The following is a 17,118-nucleotide window of genomic DNA, read 5'->3' on the forward strand; positions in this document are numbered from 1 at the left end:
AACATCTGATTCCAGACCCACACCGAAGTGGCTGGTTCTCAACTACTCTCTGAAATGGCGTGGCAAGCCGTTCAGTTGTATGAAATTCTTACAAGGGCTCAACAAAGTAATGAAACCGGGCAGACCGCCTGGCATAGACCTAAGCACCTGAATACGTAGACTGCAGTGATTCAAGAAGGCAACTCACCCCCACCTTCTGAAGGGCAACTAGGGACAGGCAATAAATGCTGACCCAGCCAGTGAGGCCCATACCCGATGAGTGAATGACAAAAAGGCACTTATAAGCCAACAGTTTATAACTGTTTACCTGTAGAAGCTAAATTACTTGTCACTATTCTTGTTCAACTTTCTTTCAACCTGGGTCTAACATTTGAGGAATGTTGAGTTATTATAGAAATCTTTATCTTTTGTGACGTCTCTGTGAATGATGGGGCATGATAAGGGTGATACTGCACTGAGTCATAACAAATTGAGACATACAAGATAATCAGAGGGTTAGATAGGGTGGACAGTGAGAGCCTTTTTCCTCAGATGGTGACAGCGAGCATGAGGGGGCACAGCTTTAAATTGAGGGGTGATAGATATAGGACAGATGTCAGAGGGAGTTTCTTTACTCAGAGAGTAGTAGGGAGGTGGCATGGCCTGCCTGCAACAGTTATAGGCTCACTAACTTTAAGGGCTTTTCAATGGTAATTGGATAAACATATTGATGAAAATGGAATTGTGTCAATTAGATGGGCTTCAGATTGGTTCCACAGGTCGGTGCAACATCGAGGGCTGAAGGGCCTGTACTGCACTGTAACGTTCTATGTTCTATGTAAACCACCTTCATGAAACACTGGCTGGGTCAGCATTTATTGCCCGTCCCTAGTTGTCCTCCAGAAGGTGGAGGTGAGCTGCCTTCTTGAACTGCTGCAGTCCACGTGTTTCAGTCGATGCCATGCAGTCTGTCCTATTTCGTTACTTTGTTGAGCCCTCGTAAGATTTTTATCCAACTGAGTGGTTTGCCACGCCATTTCAAGGGGTCGTTGAGAACCAACCAGATCGCTGTAGGTCTGAAGTCACATGTCAACTAGGTAAGGATGATAGATTTCTTTCCAAGTAACAGGAATGTCCAAAGTTCAACTGGAATCCCAAACCCTTCCGCAACCACGACAGAAATGGTGGGTGCTGGGCTCAGGGGCAGCACCTCTGGCTTCAGTCCCCCCAGCATTATTTTGGCTAGGCTGGGAAAACAGTGGGAATATTCCGGCACGATTGTCTAAACCAGAGTATCTCCAACATGCAAGAGAGGTCTCAACAGCCATTAATGGAGAAATCTGCACACCATATTGCCAACACCAAAATGATCATTCAGTCTGAAAGAATGTCAACCCATGGCGATATCAACCAGTCACGTTCAGTGCAGCACAGTCCCTCTGACCCACCCTGAAACCCAAATCCTAATATCCAATACTGTGCCCTCACACACCTATCAATCAAATTGTATCTGATAATGCTCCTGCCAGGTTTAATTAGACCAAGCTGTTTTGGGACAGTTTGTTACATTTACCATAACAACACTCAAGAAGCTTGACACCATCCAGGGCAAAGCAGCATATTTGATTGGCATCACATCCAGAAACATCCACTCCCTCCACCACCGATGCTCAGTAGCAGCAGCGTGTTACTATTTATAAGATGCCCTGCAGAAATTCACTAAAGATCCTCAGACAGCACCTTCCAAACCCATAACCACTTCCATCGAGAAGGACAAGGGCAGCAGATACATGGGAACACCACCCCCTCTTACAATTGCTCCTCCAATCCACTCATCATCCTGGCTTGGAAATATATCGCCGTTCCTTCAGGGTCAAGATCCTTCCCAACATTTATTGTGAGTGGCCCTACACCTGAAAGAACTACAACAGCTCAAGAAGGCAGCCCATCACAAGGGCAATTAAGGCAATAAATGTTGGCTCAGCCAGTGACATAAAAACAAGGCATTAAAGGTGCTAAGTGAATGCGTGTTGTTGCTATGGTGAGAGGATAACTGGGCGGGGTGTGAAAATGGCTCCTGATGCTCTCTTGCCCCTTTTTCACAGCCAGTAAGGTGAATAAATCCCATTCCCCCCCAACCGTCTTGGTGAAGGTTGTCCCAGTACAGGCTAGGAACCAGAGCCGGGCACTTCACCAGTTGTGTGGACTCCGACTGCATTGGGTAGCACCTGCACCGAGTGAGTTACTGTGGTAACTTTGCCAAATGGAGTTGTTGTTGTAATTCTGCCTCCTCTTGCATTTCAGGGCGGGACCATCGCAATCTCTGTCGCAAACGAGAGACAGAAGTACATCGCTGGGGTGATTTTTATCGCGCCGCTGGTTATATTGAACCCTGAGTCAGCAACACCAACGAGGGTAACAGAAAAACATGGAAGGAATCCCATCCTATCACCACCTCCCCCCTTCCCTCCACTGTCCACCCCTCCCCCTCAAAACTCTTTACATCAACTTCTAACCATTATGTTGTTGAATGGCAGAGCAGGCCTGTTGGGGCTGAATGGCCTACTTCAGCTCTTACAGTCAATCCCCATTTCCAAGGAAAGTCCAGATTATTGGTGGGATTCAATGTTTGGGAATCCAGGAGGATCTGGTCTCTAAGAGCATGTAGGAGTCAGATGGAATGGATGTGAATTCCTCTCTTTTCCCCCAGGGGTCAGTCCAGTCAATGGTAATTTAATTCAAGCTACCAGCCAAGTGCCCGGGTGGCACGGTGGCTCAGTGGTTAGCACTGTTGCCTCACAGCACCAGGGTCCCAGGTTCAATTCCAGCCTTGGGTGACTGTCTGTGTGGAGTTTGCATGTTCCTCCAGGTGCTCTGGTTTCCTCCCACAGTCCAAAGATGTGTAGGTTAGGTGAATTGGCTGTGCTAAAATGCCCGTAGTGTTCAGCGGTGTGTAGGTTAGGAGCATCACTCAGGGGTAAATGTAGGGGAATGGGTCTAGGTGAGTTACTCTTTGAAGGGTCAGTGTGGACTGGTTGGGCCAAAGGGCCTGTTTCCACACTGTAGGGATTCTAAGTGTCTGAGACCAAAGCAGAGCTCTCTGAGAGCAAGCTACTATGAAGGCCGCTGCATGGTTATTAAAGAGGCCCATAGGGAAAGCAAGGAATCAATTTTTCTTTTTACCTTAAGCCCTGTCCGAACCCTCGATGAAGCCCAGGTAAGGCTTTGTGTCCTTTTCAGTCCATTCAGAGACCATCCCAGGTCATCCCGGAGACATTACTACCTCACAGCACCAGGGATCTGGGTTCAATTCCAGCCTCAGGCACCTGTCTGTGTGGAGTTCGCACACTCTCCCTGTGACTGTGTGGGTCTCCTCTGGGTGATCTGTCTTCCTCCCACAATGTAAAGATGTGCAGGTCAGGTGAATTGGTGTTGCTAAATTACCCATAGAGAGAAATGGGTCTGGGTGGGTTGCTGTGGACTTGATGGGCCAAATGGCCTGTTTCCACACTGTAGGGAATCCCCCCCCAGCCTGGCCAAGGATGTCTGCACCTTGAAACTACAAATTGCAACTTTCAGACTGTCACCGTGGGATTTGAACTGTCGCTGTCTGAATTATGGATCTCCACTCTTGGATTCGCTAGCAAATTATTTCCACATGAAATAATTTGAATTATTTCATGTGGAAATTTAATGATTAATTAATTTGGTAAGTCTCCATTCCCCCCCCCCCCCCCCACCCCAGGCAATGTTCTGTGGACCTGGGTTCAAATCCCGCCACGGCAGATGGTAGAATTTAAATTCAATAAATATCTTGAATTAAAAGTCTAATGATGACAATGAATCCATTGCCGATTTTTGGGAAAAACCCAACTGGATCCCTAATGTCCTTCAGGGAAGGAAACTGCCATCCTTACCTGGTCTGGCCTACGTGTGACTCCAGACCCATAGCAATGTGGGTGACTCTTAACTGCCGTCTGGGCAATTTGGGATGGGCAATAAATGCTGGCCTAGCTAGTGACACCCACCTCCCATGAATGAGTAAAAACATTAGTGGCTCTCATGAGTGAGCAATAATGCCTTCCATCTGTTAGTTAGGGCCGTGGCCTTCATTAATAATCGCAAAGAGTCAAATAAATTAGAGCCAGGGTCATGTTTGAGGGAGAAATGTGGGTCAGCGTGCTGGGAGGAAATTCCTCTTCCAATTGGCATGAGAGATTGTAAACATCCAGAGAGTGAACCGAGTCATCTCTCTAGTAGGGGTTGTGATTTCATCACCTCTACCCCCCCAAACACATACACACACTTTTAATACAAATGGGCAAAAGGGTTCTTTCCCTACCTCTGAGCCATGAAGCCTAGGTCCTACCTGAACAGATAGTGTAAAAACAGGGAAAGTTGGTCCCTTTAGAGGGTGAAATCCAGCCCTTCGCCCCCTGAACTTTCTAACTTTAAATACATGAAGCTGCAGCAATTGGATCAATGTATCTGTGTGGACTTTGTCAATCGCCATTGAAGCTTTGCTCTTTCCCCTTCTCCATTGAAAAGCAAGTCCACTTCTGTTAGCACTGAGGCCAAGTATAGGTTGTCCCTCCCAACCCACATCCTTCAGCCTGGGATATTGCCCAACCAGAGAATTTGCCAAATACAGGACAGGTATATCACTGCACAAACATTGTAAACGCAAAGGCTTTACCTCTGTCTCCTCTGTAGCTGTAACACTAAGTTCTGCATTTGGTTCTATTACCCCTGGTGTACTTAAGTAATGGCTTGGAGGTGCCAGTGTTGGACTGGGGTGGACAAAGTTAAAAATCACACAACACCAGGTTATAGTCCACCAGGTTTTAACGAGTTTTGAGGACGTCTGAAAATGAACCTTCCAGCTTCATGAGCAAACTTACATCCGGAATCCAACAGGTTTATTTGGAAGCTTTAGCTTTTGAGGCGTTGCTCCTTCATCAGGTGGTTGTGTGGATGAAGGAGCGGCACTCCGAACACCAGTGCTTCCAAACAAACCTATTGGACTATAACCTGGTGTTGTGTGATTTTTAACTTTGTACTTATGTAAGGTATGACTTGTTTTGTTAGTTTGCAAAAAAATACTTTTCACTGTATCTCGGTACATGTGACAATAATAAATCAAATCAAAATAAGAAAAAAATCAATCCCATGCTTCATGATGAACGAGTTCTAATTGAGCACCAAATACAGACGTTAGTGTCCAAACTAGATAAAAAGGCATATGATTAAAGATCAATGCAGAGCCACTACAGGGATAAGCAGAAGTTCTTTTGGTACTGGACCCAGAGAGGGTTACTGGAGCGGGGAATTACAGTCCAAACTGAGAGACCTGAAAATCTAAAATAAAAACAGGCAGACAAGTCAAGTGCAGTTTCCAGTTCAGAGTGAGAGCAGGATGCTCAGTAATTCCAACATTTCTCCTTTTCATTCACCTTTAGTTAGTTTGTCCTTGAAGGAAAGTCATAGGCCACTCAGGCTGACCTCTCATACACAATATAAATTCCTATTTGGAACGGAATAAGACCCATGGTCTTGGCAGCTTTCCAATCTGCCCTGGTTTCTCACCACATCAGCCCGCACCACACCCCCACTCACCCTTACAACTGTAAAGGTATGGGGTGACTTGGTTGAAACATAAAATACCGAATAGTCTTAACAAGGGCGGCCATGTTTCCTGTTGGTGGGTGAGTCCAGCTGTAGGGGGCGTTGTTTAAGAATTCGGAGGGTTCTCAACTTTACAACTGCATGCCTCAGGAGGTGGTGATGATGGTGGGTTATTGAAGGCAAAGGTCAACAGGTCAATGGCTGTCAGGGAATGATGGGAGCATTGAATTTGAAACACAGACAGATCAGCGGAGCAGACGAGAGAGGCTGAATGGTCCATTTTTGCTCCTATTTTTATTAGATTACGTACAGTGTGGAAATAGGCCCTTCGGCCCAACAAGTCCACACCGACCCTCCAAAGACCAACCCACCCAGACCCATTCCCCTACATTTACCCCTTCACCTAACACTACAGGCAATTTAGCATGGCCAATTCACCTAACCTGCACATTTTTGGACTGTGGGAGGAAACCGGAGCACCCGGAAGAAACCCACACAGACATAGGGAGAATGTGCAAACTTCCACACAGACGGTGGCCTGAGGTGGGAATTGAACCCGGGTCTCTGGCGCTGTGAGGCATCAGTGCTAACTGCTGTGCCACCATGCTGCCCCTGTATGGGACCTTACATCTCAAACAAGTATCTGCAATATAACTTGTCCCTTCTCTGAGTTTGCTTTCCCTGAGACTCCTCTGTTCCCAAAAGCAAATTTGTTTCAGGAATTGGCTATGGAATCTTGGATCAATCCATGAGCTTTCATTCTAGTGGATAGAGAATCCCATGGGTGTTAGTGGTGCTTATACAATAAATCCTCACCAGTGATGGCCACCACTGCTGTTGTGTTGCATGAGATACTGTGGTAGTGGAAAACTACTTGTCTTACAAGAAAAGGCTTTTATCTAAAAAAAAATGTAATTTATTGCCCTTTAACAATTAGGTAGAAGTTACCTTGGTATAATAGAGGCTGCGGCTGAGACTGTGAGGTGACCAAGATAATAGATCTATCTTCTTTGAGCTCCTTTATCTGGCCAAGTCCTTATGGTGTAATCATCTTGGGTGGACTCATCAACATTAACCCCTTTCAAGTGAGAAAGGATAGATTGGAGAAGTTGAGACTGACCTCTTTGGAGAGAAGAAGCTGAGAGGAGATTGGACAGAGGGTTTGAAGATCATGAGCGGGTTGGACAGAGTAGATAGGGAGAAACTGTTCTAACTCGTAAAAGGAACAAAAAAATGGAAGGGTGTAGATTTAAAGTGATCAGCAAAAGAAGCAAGGGTGATGGAAGGAAGAACTTTTTCGCCCAGCAAGTAGTTAGAGAGAAGAAGGTTGAGAGGTGACTTAATAGAGACATAAAAGATAATCAGAGGGTTAGATAGGGTGGACTGGGAAAGCCTTTTTCCAAAAATGGTGACGGCGAGCACGAGGGGGCATAGCTTTAAATTGAGGGGTGATAGATTTAAGACAGATGTCAGAGGTAGTTTCTTTACTCAGAGAGTAGTAAGGGTATGGAATGCTTTGCCTGCAACGGTAGTAGATTCGTCAACTTTAAGTACATTTAAGTCGTCATTGGACAAGCATATGGACCTACATGGAATAGTGTAGGTTAGATGGGCTTCAGATTGGTATGACAGGTCGGCGCAACATCGAGGGCCGAAGGGCCTGTACTGCACTGTAATGTTCTATGTTCTATGTTCAAGTAGTTAGGGTCTGGGCCATAAGACCATAAGACTTAGGAGCAGATATTAGGCCATTCGGCCCATCGAAACCTCTCCGCCACTCAATCATGGCTGGTATGTTTCTCAAATCTATTCTCTTGCTTTCTCCCCATAACCCTTAATCCACTTGATGATCAAAAACATGACTATTTCCAACTTAAATATACTCAATGATTGGCCTCCACAGCCTTCTGTGGCAGTGAATTCCATCGATTCCCCACTCTCAGGCTGAACAGATTTCTCTTCATCTCTGTTCTAAAGGGTCTTCCCTTTACTCTCAGGCTGTGCCCTTAGGTCCAATCTCTCTTGTTAATAGAAGCATCTTCTCAAGTCCACTCTACCCAGGCCTCTCAGTATTTTGTAAGTTTCGGTTAGATTCCCTCCTCATCCTTCTAAACTCCATCGAGTATGGACCCAGGGTCCTCAAATATTCCTCATATGTTAAGCCTTTCATTCCTGGGACCATTCTCGTGAACCTTCTCTGGACCCACTCAAGAGCCAGTGCATCCTTCCTGAGGTATGGGGCCCAAAAGTGGAGTACTCTGCATGGAAATGTGGGGGAGGCAATTTCAACTGAGACGTTCAAAAGGGGCTTTTATTGATTAATTTGATAGAAAAGGTGTGTAGGATATGGGGAGAAAGCAGGAGGTAACAGAACCAGTGCAGGAACAATGGGCCAACTGGACTGCTTCTGTGCCGTAGCAATTCCGTGATTCTGAAAATAGCCTTCACACCAGAGTATCGAATCTCTCATCGTAGTTGCTGCAATGTGCAGTAATCCCTCCTATAACTGGGTAAAGTTGTGGATCCAAACAAAGCTGTGGGTTGACTTGGGCTTGTTTTCTTGTCTCTGTTGCAGATGTTTTTTGCCAAAGTGCTGTATCACTTGACGCCAAATCTAACCTTGGGATACGTGGACCCTCGTTGGCTCTCAAGATCACAGAAAGAGGTGGGATTGCAGTGACTTATTTCTTTTCTCGCAGTTGAATGAAGAATTTAACGGATTTTATGTGTAGATTGTGGTGAGTTCACTAACTCTCCAGTCGCACAAAGCACTTGACCTTCTTATTCCCTTACTCCATGGGTCTATTAAGCAGAGGTGCAATTTCTTCCAAAATTAATGCTTTGGATTGACGTAGCACTTTGATTGAGCAAAACCTGCCAAGTTACTTCCAAAGCAAATTTGGAAATAGCAGTAGGCCATTCAGCCTTCGCCACCATTTGTATTGGCTGTCACAAGTGTTGAGAGGTGGTGTCCTGGTAGTGCGACTGAGTTAGTAACCCAGAAGGCTCAGGCTAATGCTCTAGACAGAATGATTCCAATCTCATAAGAGTCATAAATTGAAAGGTAGTCGTGGTGTTAGTGACCATGAAGCTATCACTATATTTCATAAAACCCATTTAGGTTCACTAATGCGCTTTAGGAAGAGAAACCTTCCATCCTTATACAGCCTGGCCTACATGCTACTCCTGGCCCACAGCATTGTGGGTGACGCTTGTCCAACCCCTGAAATGAACTAGGCGGAGGTAGGTACTGCAGATGCTGGAGATTAGAGTCAAGATCAGAGTGGTGCTGGAAAAGCACGGCAGGTCAGGCAGCATCCGAGGAGCATTGAAGCTCATTCCCGATGAAGGGCTTTTGCGCAAAATGTCAATCTTCCTGCTCCTCGGATGCTACCTGACCTGCTGTGCTTTTCCAGTACCACTCTAATCTCAACCTCTGAAATGGCCCAGGAAGTTCAGGACACATAGGGCTGAGCAACAATTGATGGTCCTATTAGCAATGAAAGAGTCCTGACCTTTTTAATCTCAGACTCCTTGTCTTGATTCCAAATTGTCTAACTTCACAAACTTAATCATCGTAATTGATTCTCTAGCTAAGGAACATTGGAATTCATTAGCAGGGAGGCAGGACACCTTCTTGCGGATCATTTCAGAGAACATCTCTGGGTCACCCGCACCCACCAACCCCACCGCCCCATGGCTGAACACTTCAATTTCCCCTCCCTAAGGACATGCAGGTCCTGGGCCTCCTCCACCACCAAACTGTTACCACCCGATACCTGGAGGAGGAACGCCTCATATTCTGCCTTGGGACCCTGCAACCACACGGGATAAATGTGGATTTCAACAGCTTCTTCATTTCCCCTCCACACCACATTATCCCAGTCCCAAGCCTCCAACTCGGCACAGCTCTCCGGACCCGTCCATCCCTCTGACCTATCACCTTCTCCCTCACCTTCATCCACCTATCGCTTTCTGAGCTATCTTCCCCCAAACCCCACCCCCCCCCTCCCATTTATCTCTCAGCCCCGACCCACACGCCTCATTCCTGATGAAGAGCATGAAACATCGACTCTCCTGCTCCTCGGATGCTGCCTGACCTGTTGTGCCTTTCCAGCACCGCACTCTTGACAGAATATTTTCACAGTCTCGGCAAAGATTTTCCACCGTTATTCTATTTGTCTTTTATCTTAAGTTTAATATTTCATTTTGTGGGCACTTCTGCTGGAGTTTTTGTCAAAACGTTGTCCAGTTTAACAGAGAATTATTTTCAATTGCTTAAAATCTGCCCTAAAGAGACAGGCTGTTCAGCTCAAATGGCCCCCAGGTAATGAAAGGTATGTATGGTTTATACATATCAATATCGTCTTCAGAGTTTGTATTTTAAAATAGTGCCATATATGGTAACTTTTCTAAAAATAGCTAAGTCGGACAGTTCTTCCAAAACCGTGACTAATCCAGTATGTGTTAGACAGCAGGGGCGTTTGGGAGAATTTATAGAAACATTCACCATTGTGGTTTGTGAATGATAGATTAAACATTGAAGACTTATTTTGTTTCAGGACAATCAAGGCTTGACTTTAGTTTTGCAAACATGACCATAAGACTATAAAATATAGGAGCACATTTAAGCCATTCGGCCCATCAAGACTGTTCCGTCACTTGATCACGGCTGATATGTTTGTCAACCCCATTCACCTGACCTCTCCCCTTTACCCTTGATCCCCTCACTAATCAGAAACCTATCTATCTCTGTCTTAAATACACTCAATGACTTGGCCTCCACAGCCCTCTGCAGCAATGAGTTCTATGGAATCACCTTACTCTGGTTGAAGAAATTCCTCTTTATCTCAATTCTAAAGGGCCACCCCTTCATTCTGAGACTGTACCCTCAGCTCCTAGTCTCTCCTGCTGGTGGAAACATCTTCTCCACGTCCACTCTATCCAGACCTCTCAGTATTCTATAAGTTTCAATCAGATCCCCCCCCTCATCCTTCTAAACTCTATCGAGTACAGACCCTGAGTCCTCAGCTATAGGAGTATCATTGTAAACCTCCTCAGGACTCTCTCCGTTGTCAGCACATCCTTCCTTAGAAATGGAGACCAAAACTGCTCCCAATATTCCAAATGCAATCTGACCACAGCCTTATACAGCCTCTGCTCTTGTATTCTAGCCCTCTTGAAATGAATATCAACATTGCTCTTGCCTTCCTAAATGACAACTGAACCTGCACCTTAAGAGAATCACAAGCTAGGATTCCCGAGTGCCTTTGTGCTTCAGATTCCTGAAACCTTTCCCCATTTAGAAAATAGTCCTCTATTCTATACACAAAGTATAGAACCTCACGCTTTCCCGCATGGTGTTCCATCTGCCACTTCTTTGCCCACTCTCCTAGCCTGTCCAAGTCCTTCTGCAGCCTCCCACTTCCTCAACACTACCTGTCCCTCCACCTATCTTTGTGTCATTTGGAAACTTAGCAACAATGCTCTCAGTTTCTTTGTCCAGATCATTAATGTATAACATGAACAGTTGTCCCAACATTGACCCCTGTGGAACTCCACTACTCTTCGGATGCCTTCCTGAAAATGACCCCTTTATCCCCACTCTCGGCCTTCTGCCAGTCAGTCAGTCCTCTATCCGCGCCAGCACCTTTCCCCTAACACCATCGCCTTTTATTTAGCAGCCTCCTGTGTGGCACCTTGTCAAAGGCCTTCTGGAAATCCAAATAGATCACATCCACCATCTTTCCTGTGTCTAACTTGCTCATTACCTCCTCAAAGAATTCTAACAGATTTGTCAGGCATGACCTCCCCTTGACAAAGCCGTGCTGACTCAGCCCCATTTAACCTTGCACTTCCAACTACTCTGCAGTTTCATCCTTAATAACGGACTCTTAAAACCTCACCAAAGACCAAGGTCAGGCTAACTGGCCTATGGTTTCCTGTCTTCTGTATCCCTCCCTTAGTCATTTTCTAGTCCTCTAAGAACCTCCCTGACTCCAGAGATTCCTGAAAGATCACCACCAAAAACTCCAATAACTCCTCAGCTATCACTGTCTAAAGTCTGGGGTGTAGTCCATCTGGTCCAGGAGAGTTATCCACCTTCAGACCTTCCAGCTTCCCCAGCACCTTCTCCTTAGTGATGGCCACTAAACCCACCTCTGCTCCCTGACTCTTCAAGTTCCACAGCTGCTGGTGTTTTCCACTGTGAAGACTGATGCAAACTACCTATTCAGTTCCTCGGCCATGTCTTTGTTCCCCATTCTACTTTTCCAGCCTCATTTTATTTCCAATGTCCACTCCTGCCCCTTTCCTACCTTCTTGATATCTAAAAACAATCTTGTAATCATCATTTATATTACCAGCTAGCTTACCCTCATATTTCATCTTCTGCCCCCTTATTGCTTTTTCAATTGTACTCTGCTAGGTTTTAAAGGCTTCCCAATCCCCTGTCTTCTCACTAATCTTCATCACATTGTATGCTTCCTCTTTTGGTTTTATGCTGTCTCTGACTTCCCTTGTCAGCTGTGGTTGCCTCATCCCTCCATTACTACGTGTCTTCTTCCTTGGAATGAGTTTCTGCTGTGTCTCCTGAATTACCCCCAGAAACTCCTGCTATTACTGCTCTACCATCTTCCCTGCTGGGCTCCCATTCCAATCAACTCCAGCGTGCCCCTCCTTTATCTCTTTGTAGTTCCCTTTACTCAATTTTAATGCTGTTACATCTGGTTCCAGCTTCTCCCTCTCAAACTGCAGGGTGATTCTATCCTGATTTGGTCACTGCCTCCTAGCGACTCCTTCACCTTCAGCTCCCTAACAAGTCTGCTTCGTGACATGTCACCAAATCCAGACTTGCCTCATGGGATCTATCACAATCTGCTCCAAGTGACCATCTTATAGACATTTCAGAAATTCATTTTCTTGGGATCCACTACATGCCTGATTTTCCCCATCCACCTCCATGTTGACTTCCCCATGATTAATATAATTGTGCCTTTCTGACATGACTTTGCTATCTCCTGATTTTTTTTCCCCCACATCCTGACTACTGCTCGGCCGTCTGTACATAACTCCCATCAGGGTCTTGTTTCCTTTATGGTTTCTCAACTCTACCCACACAGATTCTTTGCCTTCTGACTCTATATCACTTCTTGCTCTCAACTTAATTTCATTTCTTACTAATAAGTCAGTCACACCCCCTCTGTCCATCTGCCTGTCCTTTCAATAGGATGTCTGCATTTGGCTATGTCATTCTCAGCCCTGAGCCCCTTGCAACCACATCTCTGTGATACTCACAACATCATAAACACCAGTTTCATTCTGTGTACAAGCTCATTTATCTTGTTGTGTATACTGTGTGTATTTAAATGTATTTTTAAAAGTATTTATGTCCTGTGTTGACTGCCCCCGTGTCATTGTTGTCCCCTTATCTGAATTGCCTGAAGTTAAATTCATGACCCTTTCCATACTCTCTGTCATATTACTTGTTCTTGAAACTTTAATAACAGCTAATGAGCACCCTTCCTTTAACTTCTTCCATAATTTTTCCATACAACTGTACCCATCATTCCACTATTTAGTTTGAAGTCCTATCCACTGCCCTGGTTATGCAATTTGCTAGGAGTCTGGTCCCAGTGTGATTCAGCTGGAGTCTGTACAATTGGAACAGCTCCTTCCTTCCCCTGTACCAATGCCAATGTCCCGTGAATTCGACCACGTTTGTCCCAAATCAATCTCTGAGCCACGCATTTACTTCTTTGATCTTGTTGACCCTGTGCCAATGAGCTTGTGGTGATAATCGGGAGATTATTACCTTTTTGGTTCTGCTTTCTCATTTAGGCCCGAGCTGCTCATATTCCCTCAGCAGAACCACTTTCCTGTTTCTGTCTATACTGTTGATACCTATGTGGACCATAACAACTGGATCTTTCCCCTCCCACTCCAAGTCCCAGATGAGGTATCCTGAACCCAGGCACCAGGCAGACAACACAGCTTTCGGCAGTCTCGATCCTGGACACAGAGACCAGTGTCTATTCCCTGACTCTACTATCCCCAGTTGAACTCCATTTCTCTTTACTCCCCCGTTTTGAGTGGCTCCCTGTACCATGATGCTATGGTCTGTTTGCTCATCCTCCCTATAGCCCCTGTTCTCAACCCACAGGGGGCAAGAATCTCAAACCTGTTAGACCAACTCAAGGGCTGAGGTTCATTCAGCAGCACCTCCTGGATCTCTCTACCTGCTTCACTCAAAATCACACTCTCCTGAATGTACTCTGACTGAATTCAAGGTAGTTAATCTAAGCAATGTGACTAACCCCTGAAACGTGGCATCCAGGTAACTCTCCCCCCTCCGTGATGTTTAAAGCTCAGACACCAGCTCATCAATTCTGAGCCAGAGTTCCTCAAGCAACTGACACTTGCTACAGGTGGGGTCCCTGTGAACCACAAAGCAGTCCACCAACTCCCACTTACTGCAGTTACAACACATCACCTGGCCTGGTATTTCTGTTTTAATTACTTAGTCCTTAATTAGACATTTTTTGAAAAAAATGTACTGGTCTTTTAGTTTGCCGCTTGTAAATATATCCCTCCTATTTAACTTCAGTCTGAAAAAAACCTATCATAGATATTCAAATTAGTAGCAAACACCAACCAATGAACTTAAGGTCTGCCTATGATGTAATTCTTTTGTGCTGGGCCCTGATGCTGGGCTTTAATTTATTCTGTTAATAAAAACCTGACAAATTATAAGCCAAAGAAAAGCAAGGAAACAGTACCTCTTCCCCTCTGCATTGAATTTACATGTTGCCCCAAATCTCCCCTGAACTATATCCTCACTGGGGCTGTGTCACACTCTGGATGTGATTGTTCCTTCCTTACTGTGCAAAGCTTACTGATTATGATCTTAAAAGGTTTAGGGCAGTTCAAAGGAGATCTGATGAAGACAAGAAGCAAAATTAGTTTCTTTCCTAGAAAAGGCTGAGTACAGTTCAGGGAAAGCATGGTTCCATCAGTAAAAATGTTTAGTTTATGCCGCTTCCAGTTCAGAAGTGTTTGGTTAGAAGTCTGCAGGTTATTAGAAGCTGTGAAAGTCTAGTCTTTCAGTTTTGTCAAATACTGTGGCAGCTCACAGGAAAGATCTGGCATAGGTCAGATTTATCCAAATTTTAGGTAGAGTGCAATTTCCGTGGATTTGAGACTGCAACAGATGTTGGGAAAGCAGATGAGGCTGTTTTGCTGTGTATTTTAAGATCTTTCAAACTGTGTTCTGTTTTCAAATAGCTTGTTTTTTTCACTCTTGTTAGTAAAGTTTTTGTTCTGTATTTAAAGAAAATGAGTACAGGAGTTGGGAGGTCATGTTGTGGCTGTACAGGACATTGGTTAGGCCACTGTTGAAATATTGCATTCAATTCTGGTCTCCTTCCTATCAGAAAGATGTTGTGAAACTTGAAAGGGTTCAGAAAAGATTTACAAAGATGTTGCCAGGATTGGAGGATTTGAGCTACAGGGAGAGGTTGAATAGGCTCGGGCTGTTTTCCCTGGGCGTCGGAGGCTGAGAGGTGACCTTCTAGAGATTTATAAAATCATGAGGGGCATGGATAAGATAGACAAAGTCTTTTCCCTGGTGTGGGGGGAGTCCAGGACTAGAGGGCATAGGTTTATGGTGAGAGGGGAAAGATATAAAAGAGACCTGAGGGACAACCTTTTCATGTAGAGAGTGGTATGGAATGAGCTGCCAGAGGAAGTGGTGGAGGCTGGTACAATTGTGACTTTAAAAGGCATCTGGATGGGTACATAAATAGGAAGGGTTTGGAGGAATATGGGCTGGGTGTTGGCAGGTGGGACTAGATTAGGTTGGGATATCTGGTTGGCATGTAAGTATTGGACCAAAGGGTCTGTTTCCATGCTGTACATCTTTATGACTCTATAATCTCTAGCCTTGTGTGACTACATTTCAGTGAATAACTGACATATTACTTTAAATTTTAAAATCTTCCTCAGATAAGTCAAATTTCATTCTGGGATCTGATTTATGCTGTAATACCATCAGCTGGGATTATAAAAAAAAGCGAGTGCTTCTGCTCCATTCTCATTGTTTCTTATTTAGCTACAGCACCCTTTTGGTGTTTAATCACCTTGCTCTGAAATGCATCTAAACTATGTCACTCCTGCATTCCACATTCTTACTGCTTTCCAGGTAAAACCATTTTTTCTGAATTTTACCATTTGCTTTGGACAATTTTAAAATTATGATCTACTAACTCAGTCATGATTGACCTAGCTTTGCGTTTCTGGTGCTATCTGAGTAAATGTATTCTCCACCCAGCTCAGTGCTGGACCATTAACATTTGCCGTTTCTAGTTGCCCCTCGAGAAGGTGGTGGTGAGCTGCCTTCTTGAACCGCTGCAGTCCACGTGCTGTAGCCATGATGTGAAGATGCTGGTGTTGGACTGGGATGGACAAAGTCAGAAGTCACACGACATCAGGTTATAGTCCGACAGGCTTATTGGAAATTATAGGCTTTCAGAGCGCTGCTCCTTTGTCAGGGTGAAGTAAAGGACTTAAGGAAGGGGCAGCGCTATGAAAGCTTGTGATTTCAAATAAACCTTTTGGACTATAACCTTGTTTCATGTGACTTCTGACCTTGTGCTGTACTTGACTCATAATAGCCTTAGGGAGAGATTCCCGGATTCTGACCCAGCGACAGTGGGTCCAAGAGAGAGAGGGAGAGAGAGAGGGAGGGGGAGAGGGAGAGGGGGAGAGAGGGGGAGGGGGGGAGAGAGGGAGAGAGAGAAGGGAGAGAGAGAGAGGGGGAGAGAGAGAGAGGGGGAGAGGGAGGGGGAGAGGGAGAGGGGGAGAGAGGGGGGAGAGAGAGAGAGAGAGAGAGAGAGTGAGAGAGAGAGACAGAGGGGGAGAGGGGGGGAGGGAGGGGGAGGGAGAGAGAGGGAGGGGGAGAGAGGGGGAGGGAGAGGGAAGGGGAGGGGGGAGAGAGAGAGGGGGAGAGAGAGAGAGGGGGAGAGAGAGAGGGAGAGAGTATTTTCCAAGTCAGGGTGGTGAGTGGCTTGGAGAGGAACTTGCAGGGGGTGGTATTCCCATGTATCTGCTGCCCCTGTCCTTCTAGATGGTAGAGGTCACAGGTTCGGAAGGTGCTATCTGAGGAGGCTTGATGAGTTAAAAGCCAAAAGAGCTGCGGATGCTGTAAATCAGAAACAAAAATGGAACTTTCTGGAAGAGCTGAGCAGGTCTGGCAGCATCTGTGAAGAGAATTCAGAGTTAACGTTTTGGGTCCAATGATCCTTTCTCAGGCTTGGTGAGTTGTTGTACTTTTTAATGTAGGGTTAGGGGTTGTTGGGGGTTGGTTGGCTAAGTTGGCTGGATAGTTGATTTGCAATGTCGAGTGATGCTTACAGTGTGGGCTCAAATCCCATGTCAGCTGAGGTTATCATGAAGAACTGCCCTTGCCTGAGGTGCAGTGTCTCTCTGGTTAAACCACTGTCAATGATAGAATGAGAC

The 17,118-nt window shown here is 45.4% G+C and overlaps 1 protein-coding gene across 1 annotated transcript in view; it reads left to right on the forward strand.

Annotated features, from left to right (window-relative positions):
• Positions 1–17,118, forward strand: part of LOC140483464 (monoglyceride lipase-like) — a 71,077-nt gene that overhangs the window by 38,784 nt on the left and 15,175 nt on the right. Inside the window, exons 4-5 of the mRNA XM_072581660.1 lie at positions 2,284–2,394; positions 8,180–8,269. Coding sequence (XP_072437761.1) covers positions 2,284–2,394; positions 8,180–8,269 — 201 coding nt within the window. The remainder of the gene's footprint in view (positions 1–2,283; positions 2,395–8,179; positions 8,270–17,118) is intronic.

This window comes from Chiloscyllium punctatum, chromosome 12 (genome assembly GCF_047496795.1).
Source record: "Chiloscyllium punctatum isolate Juve2018m chromosome 12, sChiPun1.3, whole genome shotgun sequence".
Lineage (NCBI taxonomy): Eukaryota > Metazoa > Chordata > Chondrichthyes > Orectolobiformes > Hemiscylliidae > Chiloscyllium > Chiloscyllium punctatum.